This window comes from Drosophila arizonae, chromosome 3 (assembly GCF_054131065.1).
Source record: "Drosophila arizonae isolate 15081-1271.41 chromosome 3, UAZ_ARI_1.0, whole genome shotgun sequence".
Classification (NCBI taxonomy): domain Eukaryota; kingdom Metazoa; phylum Arthropoda; class Insecta; order Diptera; family Drosophilidae; genus Drosophila; species Drosophila arizonae.
The window spans coordinates 8,934,440-8,952,059 of record NC_142923.1 but is presented as its reverse complement, the minus strand read 5'-3'; the positions used below and the strand labels follow the sequence as shown (position 1 = coordinate 8,952,059).

At 33.9% G+C, this 17,620-nt stretch overlaps 1 protein-coding gene across 1 annotated transcript in view; it reads right to left on the bottom strand.

Annotated features, from left to right (window-relative positions):
- The window catches only part of toc (toucan), a 111,448-nt gene that overhangs the window by 37,865 nt on the left and 55,963 nt on the right, over positions 1 to 17,620 (bottom strand). Inside the window, exon 4 of the mRNA XM_089463950.1 lies at positions 486 to 620. Coding sequence (XP_089320076.1) covers positions 486 to 620 — 135 coding nt within the window. The remainder of the gene's footprint in view (positions 1 to 485; positions 621 to 17,620) is intronic.

The following is a 17,620-nucleotide window of genomic DNA, read 5'->3' as shown; positions in this document are numbered from 1 at the left end:
ACTGATGCGTTTGGCTTTTTATCTCCTCTTTCTCTTCTCCTTTTTTTCCCCAAGTGAATTTTGTTAATTTTTGGGGAGTGGACGACTCTTTATACTATATATACAAATTGCCAAAGCTGATGTCAGTCATTAAGGCATTTTTCTTTATTTTTCGAATGAGACAAATCTCCAAGGCTGTCAACAAAAAAACAAAAATGACTTCACTTTAAAGAGGTTTAAGGCGTTTTAAATAATTATTTCATGTTCATAAAAATAAATATTTAAACTTTATGTAGACAATTGGGAGTAGAAAATTTGGATTGAGTTTCGATATAGAATTTAGCATACATCTGATCAATTTTTACTTAAGCAAAAAATATTGAAAATAAATATGTGAATATTATACATCATATTTATATTTCTTTGCTTTTTATTTTATTATTACTATTATTTTTTGCATTTGAAAAATTACGTCTTTTCATATATCAATTTATATATATACTTACGTATAGCTGTTGGTGTTGGTGTTAACGATTTATTCCACGACGTTTGCCCCTTAGCGGTCTGCTGGGTCTTTGGCGGCGGTCCCAGATCCGTGGGCGATATGCTTAAGTTGCGCACATCCCGCTTTTTGGCAGCTCCTGCAAACAGAGACAAAATTGATGATGAGAAAAACTGATGACAAGTGAAAAACTGGTGACATTTTCACGCATATTTGCATGTAATCGATAAACGTAATGCTGTCTAAATTATGCGCAAACACGTCGAACTTTATGCGCTTTGCATTAAATAAAGGCAACTCAGAGGGGGAGTGGAAGAGAGAGAGAGAGAGAGAGGTGGAGTAAGGGAGGCCGCATCGCACTTTAAAACGTTTTCCCCTTCGCTCTTTAGATGCGGAGAGATTGCCCTGCTATTTGCATTTCAATGTTTGTCGATTAAAACAAAGCACTTGCATATAATTGAAGTATCCAGCTCCCACTCTATCTCTTGAATTTTGTATCCCAGCATCCAACACCAGGAGAAAATGTGTGAGAAAAAAGAGAGGGGATAAAAGGGGTGAAATTATATTATATGATGCGAAGGCATGTTGCGAACGCCAGGGGGCGCTTTATTATATCAAACATAATGTACACAAAGCATTACGCTAGCCAGACAAAATGGGAAGAGATATGTAAACTAGAGATATCATAATGTTGCGGGTTCTCAGCGTGAAGTTGCTTTGATATTGAGTTGGTCTCTTGTTTTTTTGGGGGAAGTTTTTTAAATTGAAGCAAATCTGTAAGCATTTAAGAGCTGATAACGAATTGAATTGATAGAAGTATTTCTCACTGCTTATAACCATGTGAACTCGGCTGTATGGGAAGATTACTTGTTGAAATTTTGTATATCTGTTGCTTCAGTGTTGGATAAGATTTTGCTAAAAGAAAAGCGGGAATAGTACCACATTATTATGTAGTTTTCATGACAGAACTTTTGATATATAACAGATAAATTATATATAGATATAACACTATAAGTTCGGTTTCCCTTAGTCATGCTTTATATGAGTGTCCTACGAAAGCCACGATGGCTTTTTATCGACAATTGATTATTTTAAACAATATTTAATATGTATCAAGCTATTTAACGAATTCTACGTTTTCTAAGCTCGTATATATTATATCGTATTTTTACGATCTCCTATCTATCCATTATATTTTAATTTTATACTACTGTTATCAGTAAACTGTTTTTCTAAAATATCATTCATCAAAAAATTTGTGATACCAACTTTATTATTAGCCAGTTGGATAAAGTAAATAAATAACTTTATATTATATATAAACTAGCATAAACAATAACAAACTTTGACTGGCAACCATATTGTATAGCACAACTACCGTAGCACAGCTTGTATTCGTCTACTAAATTTCCATTCCCTACTCAATTCATATAAACCAAACTCTAAACGAATAACTGTTTAACAATTACTACCACTATACTATTATAATAACAAAATATGATGATATGATATGATCTAATATAAAGCATATGACTTATTCTAAATTTTCAACAGTCATAAATAGTTCAAAATTTCCTCAAAATTACCCTAAAATCTCATTTAAATTGAATTTTTCACAGAGAAGACAAACTTTTAGCTCAAATCTAGTTAAAGTTCTTCTTGGTTTTTAGCTGCCGCAAAACTCGCACTTGTTATGGCGGCGCATTCAACATAATTTGCTGTGGCAACTTCATGTTAAACGATGTCTGCATGGTGCAACGCTGGGGAGCTGCAGCAACAACAAAAGCGATTTGCACAGCTGCATGAAATCCAATAAATTTTATTTTTAGCTGTCTGCTAATTGCACTGGACTCGGACTCAGGCTGGAGCTGGAGCTGGCGCTGCTGTTGTTGCTGGGATTTGAATGCGAACCACAGCAGCCCGCTGCACGTGTGGATTGCACCAACTTTTTATCAGTGGTGCAATGGTGGGCGGCGCTCTGCCTGCCCGCCTGTCTGTTCACCTCACTTAAGCCGCATAATCCCCTTTGCGGCTTATCAAAAAATGTGACCGCACAGTCAGAATATTTTCCCAAAAATATATCTTTCCTTTTGCAAAGCATTTTAGTCATTAAATTTCTATACTATATATTTAGTTTTTGTGCATGAGAATGTCGCTTGCATGTATGGGATAAATGTATATACATTTATATATTCTAGCCACTGTGCAGTATAAAACTAAAGTTCAGCCAAAATAATCAAATTGCTTTATTTAAAATTAAATATATTTTGTAGGAAATATATCGAAAATCTGAATAAATAATTAATCTTTAAACTTAGCAAAAGAATAATTATGATTAAATGTAAATATAATGATTGAGAAAATCATGATATTTATGCTATATAAGTACATATATAATATGCGTATCTTTAATCTATTTGATATGGAAATTTGATGTTGTCACAGTATTGAAAACATTCTTTATGATATAGATTTCAAGACTCACAAAGACTTATAGAAGACTTAGATTTACTTAGAAATATTGAAGATAGTTACTTGATTTATGTAAAGAATGTTAAAATATATTTAAATAATATTTAAATTTATATCAATTTTCGTAAACAATCTTTAATAATTTATAATTTAACTTTTATATTTTATTCAAATATCTTTTCCCAACTATATTCTTTTGCTCTCTATATACGTAGTTGATTTCTGTATTATTTATTTTCTATATATATATATATATATATATATATTATATTACAATTTTAACAATCATTTCGCGACTCTAAGAGCGTGTGAATTTCTCTTCTAATTCGCGATTCATTGTGTATTAATTAATTTTTTGCCAGAGTCTGTAGGCAATTAGTGTTTACTTCAATTGAAGTCACACAAATTTCCACACACACAGACATAGATTGAAGTGATCGTAGGTAGCACTTACCTTTTGTCACGCTCTTGGCTCGTTTGCCGAAGCTGCCAAAGCGTTCACGTTCAATCATTTGAGTGTGAATATATCGCTCGGAATACGAACGCGATAATTTCTCCTTGGAGCTATGTGCGCCCATTTCGTTTGAGTATAATATCGGGACTAATATATATATAGCTTTGATTAGGGTATTGCCTATATATAGATCTGTTACGGCAACTTTCACACACAAAGAGAGAGGCTCGCCTCACTCGCGCTTTCACAATCTGCAACACCCGCGCCGAGGACTTTCATTTGTTGCTGTCATTCACAATGGCTGATTGAAGACATTTTTACTTTTTTTGTTGTTGTTGTGCTGTTATCACTTTTTATTGTGTGTTTCTTAAAGTTTATTATCTCAGTTTTTGCTTCTCTCTTGAATAGTTTTCAGTTAACATTTTGACTGCAATTACGAGTTCATGATTTTTGGACACACTTTTTTCTCTCTATATATATATATATATATATATATATATATATATATATATATATATATATATATATATATATAACTGTTAATTGTATAATAACCGTTTCAATTAGCCGCCTCATTTAACGGTCAAGAGCGCACTCAAGCACAAAAATGATTTTTCCACCTTATACCCTATAGGCATAAAGTGAGGCAATGGGGTATATTTGATTTTATGTTTGAGTGAATTATATGAATTTAGCTTTAACATTTGTTTTGAATTGTTGAGCATTCATTTCATTTAAAATTTTAGCTTTTTTGTTTTTTTTTTTTAGATTTATATTTTTTAAATTATTTATTTTTAAAATTTTTTTAATTCAAACATTTGCTTTAAAGCTCATAAATTAGTTAAACCATAAATTCCTCATAAACTTGTATATTATAATATAATTTGATATATTTTCCAACTATGGAGAACCACCTTTAAATATTTAAGAGCTCATTTCTGTACAGGGCATCTTTCAGTATTTCAACAACCTGACTGTTAGTCATTAATTTACAGATTTTTATGGCGCATTTTAATGGAGCATTTAAATGCTTTGGGAAAATTCAATGCATGCATGAGTATGTCTATTAAAATTGTGTGAAAATCCAAAAGCTTCATAATTCAAACAAAACAAAATCCAAATATTTTACTTTAAAATCCAAAACAAAACAAAACAAAACATATGAAAGGAGAGGCAACGCGGTCATCCGCAGGAATTTCGCAACACAAATGTCGTCCGTTTGATAAATTGCTGCAGCAGCTGAAACGACCTCAATTTTCCACTCGCAGACCTAGCTGTCGTCTGGCAGGTGCAGTCAGCAGCGGCTGCCCCATCCACAAGCCCCAGCCGCAGCCGAAAACTATTGCAACAGGCCCCAAATAAATCTGTCGACGATCTTCCAACGCCTCGAGCTAAATTTCCATTGCTCCGCGCGCACCGACGACAGCCGCTTGAATGTCATCATAACTTATTAGACGCCAGGAGTAGGAGCAAAATGAGCTGACAAATTGCTCGCCAGCATTAACAGAGCCTTACAGCTAGAGCAGAAGCCAACGAAAAAGTACCTGCTCATAATTTCCCACTCACAGTTGTAAAAGCATACAATAAAATAAGCTACTCAAACCAAAAAAAACTGGGAAATTCATGTGCGACAGTCGAAGCGCAACCTCATTGCTATAAATAGTCGAGATATGCTCTTTATAACCCAGAGGGAACGTCAGGGGTGGTAAAAGAGATTGATGTAAGGCTAGAAATTAAGAGGAATACTATACAGGTTGATCTGTATAATATATATACTATATATTTATATAAACATAACTGATAAAACAATATCGAATTTTAAATTTGATAAAATTCTACAAAATTCAAACAGGAATAGACCTAGCTGTGCTTATATGTTTAAGCAATGTTAGTCAAGATTATCATACCAGAAACTAAGAGGATTAATAATTCTCTGACTAATTCTGTGACGGACTAAAATTCAATGTTAATCATTTAAAAAGAAACAGATAACTTCAGCAACCCTCAGTCAGATTGTAAGACTTCAAATTAAGACTAAATACATCTGTATGTATTTTATAAATCTGGTTTTATGAATTTGGGTCAACCAAACTTATATCTTACTTATCTAGCCTTCTCTCCGTTTGTAATACTAGAAATTAATTGAGATACAGATTTATGTTACATATCTAAATGTCTAAATATGGCAAAGTTCAACTTAATTTTTAGAAAAACATTTAGCCATTCGCACAGATTGCTCAAGCTACCCTCGCTACGCTTCAGTCAGCCTGGCACAAGCCGTGTAGATGACATTTCGGCCAGCCAAACTATAATTAGCCGCACTTAAGGCAAAGGTGTTCCGAATCGAAGCAGAGACTAAGACAATTGCTATGCGATAGACAGCAACAAACTAGATGAGTCTGGGTGCGGGTCTGAGGGGGACGGAGGCAGCTCCTACTAGGTGGAAGTAGGTCTAAATTTGGCGTCACTCAATTGGAAAACTTGAGAGCATAATTCACATGCTTCGAGTCGGCCTCTGTGGCATCAAATGCCGGAAATGTTTCTGAAACTGAAAGCGGAAGTTGTGGCCCATTCTCAAGGGCATTTTCCTCGCTCTCGATGAACCGATGATGCTGCGGCGGCTCCATTTAATTAAATATGCAAAAAATTGAATTTGTGTTTTAATTAAAAGTTGCTGGCGCTTCGCTGCGTGGGCGTCTGCACATTTTCCTCTCGCCGCGACTGCAGACAAGCAACAGCAGGAGCAGCAGCAGCAGCAAAAGCAATTAATTGAGCAGGCATGAGGCTGAGCGAAGGTAGATACAGGTGAGCATAAATATGCATAATTCAGGGAGCGGCTGAGTTGGCAGGTGGCAAGTTGCAAGTGGCTGTTGAGACCATTTCCACACAAAAGCAACGACAGGCAGCGGCCTCAATGGGGCGTAACTCTAGCCAAGCAGAACAGAAAAAGGGTTTGTAAACGTTAAGAGCAAGAGGACTAGTAAATGAAGAGAGAAAGAGAGATAGAGTGAGAGAAGCAAAAAAAGGGGTATGTGAATGAATGCAACTGAAATAAATGAAAATTTCGTTTAAAAATAGTTAAATGGAGTGGGAAAAGCAAGAAGAATTGTAAATGGAGAGAGATAGAGAGAGAGAGAGAGTCAGAGAGAAGCAAGAAAAGCAGTAAATGAATGAATGCATCTGAATTAAATCAAAATTTCTTTTAAAAATAATTTGGCTTGAAAAACTCCTGGATATATAATACATTTATTTAGATAAAAATCTTAATTCATTTGAAATTATAGTTTGAAATTAATTTTTTTAAATATATTTTTATTTTTTTAACAGGTTAAATCACTTATTAAAATTTCCCTGATATGCATTGTTTGACCCCTGTATTATATTCCTAAATACTTCTGCCATTCGTATCCCATCATATCAAATGGTACTTAAAAATCTATAAGCTGAAAATACTTATAGCTTCCCATAACTTTCAGTGAAATCATAAAACTTCCATTTAAACTCACATTTTGCAGCCAGATCAAGAAGAGTTTTACGAGCTTTGTGATTTTTTGCCATTCTTGTGGCAATTAATTTCCCACATAATCGTTAAATGATCGTCCAGACCCGTGGCATGGACCTGGACGCCAACAACCGAAACGAACTATACAAATTGCAGAAAATTTGATTATTCCAATGGGCGACGGAGCACATGAAGTTGTGAGCTTCAACTATTGCAAAGCCATAAAACCAAATGGAGTTGAATGAACTCACTCAACACAATTCAACTGAACTGAACTGAACTGAACTAAGTGAACCAACTGGTCAATAAAATTAACTATACGCAAAAGCACTTGTTTTTTATATTTTATTTTTATTTTTATTAATGTGCCGCACATAAATATAAAAAATTGTAAGTCATTAAAAGCAACCACAATAGGCCAAAAGAGGCGACTCGGGCAGGGTGTACCGGACATGCAGAGAGGGTATTCCCGGGTAGGGGTATTCAGCCATGTCAAAGAGTCATTAAAGCTCAAGCTCAAGCAAATTGCCAGCCATAGCAAATGCAGCTGCCATTACATAGAAATCTATTTACATATATAGCATTATATATACATATATATCTACAATTCTTGTTAATCTTGCTGTATAAAGCAAATTCGAATTTTTATTTAGGATTTGTCTGATGTCATTGAAATGTGTATTTCCCACTATTTGCTCCAGTAAATTTCATAAAAACTGCACAGGGCCAACAACCAAATTTAGATATTTGACATAGATTTGTTGTGTGTCTTTAATGCGCTGTGAACATTGCAAAAAGCACATGGGGTATATTGACTAATGGGCCAAGCGCTTTGAAGCAAAATCTACAAAAATATTTATGAAATTTGCAATATAAAATATTTATGAAATTTACTACTCTAACTGAAAATAAAATCTCATCTAGATATTTAATCTCATATCATAAATATTCTGTTTATTAATCATTAGTTTTACGTTAATAATACTTACTTACTCGATATAACGCGATATTTTCTTTTACCATGACTGATATTTTTATATTTACAAGTTTCTGATCAAGTTTGTTTTATTTTATTGCTAATTTCAACTTCTTTATTTTCTCATTTTCTCTATTTCTGATACTTTTTCTGCACATACGCCGACATTAAGGGATATTTTCATAGTCACGCATACCCCGCACGTTGTGCAGCCATCGTCTGGCGTCGAGTAAATTGCGACTGCATACAAAAGGCGCAGCGCGCAGGCAACTGCATTCATAATGCAATTTTATTTTTAAATCGCTGGCTGTCATCTTGCTTTGGGGATATTTCTTCTCTCTCTCTCTCTGTCCCTGTGTCTGTCCCTCGCCCTCTCATACTATTTCTCTCTTTAGTCTACCATTTGGCTCCTGGCACACTTTTCGAATGGCAAGCAAGTGGCGGCAATTTGTTACAAAAATATCCATTTGCATATTAACATAGATTTAGACACAAGTAAACTTTGCTTCGTTCTTTTTTCGTTTTGTGTATTTCTCTAGATTGTTAGGCCACAAAATGTGTGAATCTATAAAGTCAACACTTGCAAAATGGTTTCTGGGTAAATGACACAAAAATCTGACTAGCCAAACAGCAAGTGGGACGCTAATTTGTCTATTTTGTGTTAAATAAGCCAAGAGAATTATTTTCAAAATATATTTTGACTCTGAAAAATATGGAGGAATATGATGTAAGAGATTTTTAGATATTTACTGAAGCTGGACGACAACTTTAACTTTAACTTAAAAGATGATAATCTATATAAGATTACAGCAAAAGCATTAAGCATGCTTCAAATCGATTCTTTCTCATATTAAAGCAGATTATATATGTATAGGCTCAAAGCTTATATCTTAACTTATAAATGTTACAATTGATGTTGTATTCATGCACTCAAAACTTCTCCAGCTCTTTGCAATTTTAAATTGATAATAGAACATAGATCTAAAATTTGTCGCTTTACTTTTTTCGGATATGTCTATTCCTCGGTTAACTTTCTTTTCTAAGTTTCATGCATGTTAATCATACGCTGAGGTCAGTTTTCTCACACGGTTAATATTTCTTGATATATTCGAGTATCATCAAGTGTTTTCACTTTCTACATAACTATTTGAAGAATCATCTTCACAAAACGTGCTCATAGGTTTGTTTGACAGATTTCTTGTTTGGCTTTTCAAAAGCTAAAGCCACAATGACAACAACAACGAATATGTTATTCCAAACTAATCAGCGATCATCGTAGACATTAAAACACAAACAAGTCCACAAATGAAGACAAATCTTGACTGCGTCAACTTTGAGTGTTTAGAGTTTCTGTATCAAAAGTAAAGACACGTTTTATTATAAAACTTTTATATGATAACTGATTCAGATTTAAAAATCGGAGGTTTTGGTTAAGTAAGCATTTACTTCAACATAATGGTCTTCAAATTATTGTTAATTACGAAAATTGTTTGCGGGATCGGAATTCGCATTCTATTTATGTTATCATTAAGAAATATCTCTAATATCTAAATTTTGAGACATATTTAAACTAAGTTACCTTTGCCTATCAATTCCAAACTTATTCATTTCACTAATTAATTTATAAGTTAAGAAGTAAATAGCTATTGGATTTTGTTTACATACATCCAGCAAACATGCGATATCTGACACATATTGTTGCATGCTTAACAATTGGGTACATGTTTTATGTAATTTTTCAGATACTATATGTGCCCTACTACATGCTGCAATGTAGCGGCTGTGATGTAAGTATATATGATTATTTTCCAATATTATGCCAATTCCATATAACTGCGTTTACAGAGCAATAGCAATTTGGTAACGAAATGTATTCAAGAGCCGAGGCGCTGTCTGTCCACCTACAAAGATTGTCGACCTTTGTGCGTACAATTACGAAAATAAAAGGCGATTACAAATGTGTAGAAGCTGATATCTTATAAATATATCATAGGGGTTTCTATATGAAATTAACGGAGAAATTACAAATGAGATATTCAAAATATTTGTTTATGAACTTTAGCGGAATACCAAATATTTCTGTGATATAGCATTAGAATTTAAATTAAATGAAATATAATATATATGTATATGTATGTATGTGAAAAGCGTTTGTTTTAAACCAACTGAAAATGATCGATTTTAATTAATAAAAAAACATAGCATGAAATTTAGGAAACAAAAGATAAATTCGTCTGGTATATAAGAATATATGTGTATAATAAAAATATAAATATATAAATTAATCAGTTTAACTACCTCTACAGTATCGACTGCAACGCCTCTACTTAGTTTTTCTTTAATTTTTAACCACGCCTCAACGCTCATCTACTTGAAAGAAGTAAAGATTTAACGAGTTCTTAATATATTCAATAGGAGTATGCAGTGTGATTGGCTACCAAATCGGTTGAATAATTCCCATTAATCTCTCTCTCTATTTGGCAACGCCAACAGCGAGCAACGGTAGAGTCAAGGTTTTTTCAATAGACCGGCATGATTTTCTCCCTCTATAAATATGTATTTAGTGAGTACTTGAACTTGTCTAATGAGTGGCGACAAGTTGTAATTGTTGTTGCTTATGTTGCTGCTGGCCAAATGTTTCCGGCTGTCTTGAGTTAAATTTTGTTTTTGGATTTCGTTTAGGCGGCGCACGTGCGACCTCCAAAAGCAACTTTGGCACCCTGCGAATGTGTCTGGGCACCGTTGGGTCATTAAATTACAATATGAATGACAATTGCTTGGCCCACAGGAAGTGGCAGTGGGTAAAAGTTGTTTGCGCGCCCTCTAACGACACAATTCATTTATTGAATTAAGCCGCTTTCAGCGCGAGGGTTGAGTTACATAGTTTTGGCCCCAGCCACTTGAGGGCAAATGCACTTTGATGGGCTTAGGCCAAGTGGAAAGCAATCGAGTGTCGAGTGCCGAGTTCTCCGTTTTCCTCCACCCCAAACCCCCAATCCGACTCGAGGCCTTTAAAAGCCTTGCGCTGACTCAGTTTCATATGCAAATTAGCCGCAAGACGTTGCATGCCTCCGCATATCGAAGTCAATAGAAACTGCGTTGATGAGACGCAGACAAAGTGCCTCAATGCCTCTCTCTTATCGCATGACCATTCAACAACTCAACAGCAACAACAACAACAACAATCAACATTTGGACCCAGCTGCTGGTGGCTTTAACCGGTGCGATCAATCAAAGAAGTAAACCAAATGCCGACAGCTAAACACGACGAAAAAACAAGCTAATCATAAATGCAGAGACTATAAAATACACTATCATCTACTTGTCCGTAGAGCATCATAAAAAGAAATAATCAAAATGAAAGAATATGTCAGAAACAGTCGTGTTTGATTTAATTTTGGAAAATTTTAAAGTGGAATAAAACCAAATGCGAGGTAGCAAAACATCCTCATTAGAGATCTTAACTAAAGTATTAAGAGCACCATGTTTTGTAGGTAATATTGTGGACCGTTTGAACTACTTGGAAAGTTTTACCTTAATCTTTTAGAAGAAGCATTTTATAAAATATATAGAATAAATAAATTAAAAATAAATAAAAATGTAAACAAAATATATTAAAATCTGTTTTACAAAAAAGATTTTTGGAAATTTATCACAGGCATAATTTCTGAATAAGCATAATTAATGACGAAAAATACATTAGAAATATCAACTAAGCTAATATATCAAATATCTAATATATATATATATATATTTAGAAAATGATATATATATACCGTTTCGTGACGAAACTATGACACTTCTAGAAGCAAAAGTAATATTCATTTCCAATTAAAATTCTAAACATATTTTTTAATTCCTCATCATTATAGTCAGTTTAATTATCGAACAGAGCTCGTGCCATAAAACGGATTTCAAGTTTACAAAACTTTCATATTACGCACAATTTACAAATAAAAAAAAAAATAAATAAATAATAATAATAATAAAAGACGAACTGGAGAAAAAATGCCACGAAACGGTTTTAGCCTCATTTGCAATTGGACATCGTCTCTCGATTCGAAATGTCTCCATCTTTTTACGATGGCCCCACAGATCAAAGCGTATCGTTTGCTCTGTTAATCTGTTAATGTGCTCGTTCGCTAGATATCTTCGATTTTTATGTTTCTCATTTCAGTGTTGTTATTTTTCATTAGGTTTCAGTTAGATGTAAAGCCTTTTTACATGGCATAGGATTCAGTCTAATGTGTTTACACTACGCTACAAAGTGCTGGCCGTCTTTCGGGACACGCAAGAATTGAAATGCGATGCTGCAGCAGCAGCAGCAACGACAACAGAAACAACAACAAAATATAACAAGCAGTCGTCGTCAAGATGATCAGCACACAAAAGCTGACAACAATAACAACAACAACAACAACAAGAGAGTTGTTTGTTGGTTCACTGACCACTGGAAATGTGTTGTTGTTGTTGTTGTTAACTGATATGTTGGCCGGCTTTGGAAAAGTGCTTCAGTTAACTCGCTCTTAGCTGCTTTTGCATGCACGTTCACAAAATGCTCAACAGGTATATTAGTTTTGTAGATTATTTTGGTTATGGAAGTTGAAAATTTTAAATTAGCCACGTAAAGCAGAATTTAATCAAGTTTAACAATTGATTAATCAGAATATGAATAGTAAAACCAACTGTTAAACAAATTGTTATAGGGATACAAAACTGTTATATTCCTTGTGCTATATTTGACATAATGCGATTTTAAATTATACTGCATTTATTATTCAAGCTGTTAACCAAATTATTATACGAATACTTAAATCATTTTTTTTTTTTTATACATAAATATATTTAGTTTTCACTATATATTTCTGCACTAGTCTGTGGTTGTCATATAGACTTAATTAAATCATAAGAATCTACAATCATTCATAATGGAAATTCATTTAATTTAAATCCATATTTATTTATTAATCTCCATCACACCTTAAGCACTGCACGAGTATTGAAAAGTTGTGCATACTCAACTAAAAGTCTCTTATTAGTTTGTGTTGTCCGTGCTTGGCTTATAAGCGCTTCATTATGCCAAAATGAAAAGTGCTCGAGTTTTCAATGAAAGAAAGCCAGGCAGGCAGCATTATGCAAAACATATCAGAAAAAACAAGAAAAAGTATATCTCCCCCTCACAAGAAATGCATTTTACCGATATGCATTCAAGTGAAAGTTGACGGCAAACTTTTTTTCTTTGATAAATTTTAGTTGCACTTTTTGATATTTCCTGGGGTAGTTTAACAATTGCAAAGGGCGTCAAATCGTGGGGCGTTGCCAGCTGATTAACATAATTATTGCTCTCGTGATTTTGTTTTCCTTTTTCTTTTGGAGGAAACAAGTGTTTCACATGGCCCCAAGGGTTGCGATCAAATTTTTACCTTGGCGGTTCAGACTCTTTTTTGCTTTTCATGGTAAATTGTAATAACAAAAATTTGATTTATAGTTCAGAAAATCGAAGCCGTATAGGTATAATTTTTAGCAAAAAACATTTTAATCCAATGGGTTAAATATATGAAAATATTTTGCGGATATATTTGAATATCTATTTACTAGAAAAAATAATAGAATTGTTCTCCAAAAGAAAATGTAGTAGAAACTTTCCTGTACTTTGCTTAACACAGAAACCTTTTAGATATATCTGCAAATATTTGCAGAATATATCAGAATTCCTTTTTTTTTTTTTTCATACAGACAAAGTTTTCTGTTCGGCCCTGGCAAAAAATTAAATAAATAAAAAAAATGTAAAATAAAATTGAAAGCAAAATGCGCTCAGTGAGCTAACGCAAACTATTTCAAGCGGTAAAATGTAACATGAAAAAATTACTGTAATATTTCTTTATGATTTTTTTTCCATTTTGTGCAATACAATTTTTAGAGCATGTACTTGGTTGCGATGAACAACGCCTACAACACTTTCTCGCATACTTAAACGTATTGTAAAACAAAAACAAATACATACAAAAATTGCGAAATATCAGAAAAAATTGCAGTAAATGAAAAAAAAAAAAAAAAAAATCAAAGAAAAGCTACAACAGGAGAAAAAAATTTCTGTCTAGCATTTTACAAATTTCCCACATAATTATAAAGCGCCAGCAAGCGAAAAAAAAAAAAAAATAAGAAATGAAGAATTGCATGAAATGCAATGCAGTAAGAGAGTGCGAGTGTGAGAGCAATAGGGCCGCCGAAACAGTGCGGAGTAAATGAAAGCACACACACATACACAGAAAAGCCGACGTCAACTGTTTAAAGCGTCTGCTGACAGACAGCTGAGCTCTGCTCAGCGGAAAGGAGTCAAAGGGAGAGCGAGAGAGAAAAAAGGAGAGCGCACGCAGAGTCAGAGTACGCGACGGCAGAGGGAGCAGTATAGCTGCGGTTACGCTTGTAAATCTCGAATGCATATGCATGCGAGTGAGCGCGAGAGAGAGAGCGCACAAATGCAAATATGATAATAATAAAAATGTAAAAAGCACAAAGCACACGGCACAAAGCACGTCAAGTGAAAATTAAGAAAGAGCAAGAAAGAAGCCGCAGCGCGGACAGCGCTCGACTACATAATGAAAATAATAGCCGTCACAATGATAAATATACTCTCACACACACACGCACGCACACACACACGCCTGTGAGAGCACGCAAATACAAAGATGCAGTTAGCTTTAGAAGCAGTAGAATTACAACTGAGAGAGAGAGAGAGACCGAGAGAGACTGCATCTGACTGAAGACAGTTGTAAATGAAGCAGTTGAGAGACTCCCAAGCGCCGGAAACAGGTGTCGCACTTGCACTTGTCCAAAACAACGGGAATACAACTTTACATCATTCATTCTCTCGAGTGTTGCTTAATCTTTACCAACACGTTGTTAAATGGGCGATCTAATTATTTCTAAATAATTTCTATATCCTTGTTTACAAGTTTTTGTTGTACTCCTATCGATAACAGATAATTCGATAAATGCCATAGAAAATATTTTAGGCTAGAATAAAAAATATCTTTATAAGCACATTAATCAACAGGAACAGAAAAATCATTTGACAAACGGGTTTCTGAGATATTAAGTAAGTTTTATAGTCATCCTCACTAATTGTGATCGACATCATACCCCATGTAATCGATATTTTGCGAAATAGTTATATAAACTTTGTGAGAAATCAATAATTACTTTTGCCTAGTGTTTTGCTTATCTTTAAAAGATAAGTTTACAGAAGACAAGTGTTGTCGTTGCTATCTCTCTAACTAAGCTCCGCCTACATTTCTATCGATAACAAGGCAAACACAGAGTCGATATCAGCAAATTCTGCTGTTGAAGAAGCTGAATCGCAAAAATCTCTACATCACAGCCAAACAATGATCAACCGCTACAGCAAACCAAAAGAATCAACAGATCTACAAGCTGATCCACAGAATAGAAATCTGAAGTTCACATTAAATTCGACCTGATTTGGTCAAACATATTTGTTGTTAGTCTTAATTATCATTAATCATATTTAAATATAAACTTTCACATTTATGTTAACTTTTTAACATTTCAAGCACTAATTTAGTCCGTTTTAAAAGTTGTTTAAATAAACACAGAACGAGAGAAGAAAACTGACATAATTTATGTACTGCGCAATTTGAATAAATATATATCAAATTTGGAATACTAATAGAATTTAAATCAGCTACTATATCAGCTCTATAAATATCTGGAACCCGTCAGAAAATATATTATATCATTAAATAAAAGATATAATATGGAGTTGACATTTCAATAATTAGCCATTGTTTGCTAAGTGATACGCAATCATATGAAAACCTGAAATTTTAACCACGATGCAAAAAACGGGTTTAAAAGATATACATTAAAAGTAAAAACAAAGAAAAAATATTTTAAAGTAAAAAGTAAGCCAGTTTTAGGATAAGTATAAAAATGTGTACAAAATTACTTTTTATTATTTAAAGAATTTTTCTATATAATTGAGATTTTATACTACTTTATTTAATATAAATACAGTTGAATAAACAAATATTTTATAATATTTCAAATTTTCCATATTCCCGCCTATTTTCTCCTATCTGCTATACTTTATAGTTCATTCATCTATTATATAAGACATAAGAACTTAAGATCATTATGCGAGCTCAACGGCAAGAATAAAACCCTTCCTACTTAAAGCCCGCCTATTTAATGAATTTGATCTCGAACCTTATAGAATGAAGCACGTTTCTAGCCTTAAGACCGTTGCCTAGGTAAATGAACTTGCAGACAAAAGCTAACGGCGCTCAACATAGACAAATACAGCAGTGTAAAAGAGAGGAAGTCAGCGAAGAAGGAGAGAAAGAGTGAGAGGGAGAGTAGAGAGCAAGGCGTGAGCCAAGACTGTGGCAACAAATTTGCGGCTGTCGTGAGAACCGATGAACCGACTTCGCCACAAACTGTAAACTGTAACAAAATGATTAGCCGCATAATTTACTGGCCAGGCCAAGACGTTAACAAGAATCAGACGCGACTGACTGTCCGACTGACTGACTGCATGATTGATTGATTGATTGATTGATTGCCGAAAACTAATGCGAATTCTCGTTCGTTTCGTTCACTTTTTGGTTATTCAATCAACGCACAACTCGATCGCCTTGAAGGATAGGCTACCGAAAACAAACAGAAAAAACCAAATACGTTAATAGCATAATTCAGAGGTTGGTGGGCATATCCGACTAGAAGATACCTGACTATGAACTAATCAAAGTTTATATTCAGCTGAAACATAGTATTATAAGCTATATCATATCATATAAAATCACATTCTTGACTTATCACTTTAAGAAGTATACTCGACTAATAAATACCCTAACTCAGACGCAAGCACAAACTTTTATATGCAAATCTGTGTCTTATTAACCATATTACGTATGAAGAGTACACATATAATTTTATATGTGCAGAATATTTAAGTTTAAGCTACTACAGATCAGCTATAGTACTCATGATTTCAGTATTATGATTTCGGTATTATAAACTCTTTTCACATATGTTCACATTATAAATAATATGAAAACTCTAACTCTTAGAATGCCCGAGTTTCTTGAGTACGACGCACACAGAAATGAAACAAAATCAGAACAACATATGAAACCCAAATGACGTCAAATGCAGCACAACAGCAGGTAAAAGCTCAAGTTAGGTTTCAGGTGTTTTGATCTTAAGTTCGATTGTTTCATACACGCTGAATACATTTTCAGAAGCCGGCATACTTTGGAGAACAAAACCCGTTTGTTGCTTTCAATGAATGTGAGCCAGAGAATTGGTTTGAAAAGGGGTTCGGTTTTTATTGTAGTGTCAAATAGGGTTCAAAGGGTTGCACAATGCGTAATACTCAAACAATAAACCCAAAACTAATTTTTAAGCACTTTATAAAGAAACATATCTATATATGTTTTTATATACGTTTTACTTATTATTTCACTTTGATTGCATATGCGTTTTACATTTGGATTTTTGTTTATAAACTTCTTTACACGTTTCGCGCAGTTTTTTTTTTCTGTAATTTTGCAACACTTTATTATGTTGGCACGTGTTAATTGCGCATTTCTGGTTAAAAGAACGCGCCATAAAACACGCAACGCACGACAGAAAATGTTGTGGAAAGTAAAATGCGAGCGCGACCGGCGAGCGACAACATTGAAAACTCGCCGCAGACTAAAGAGACTTCGA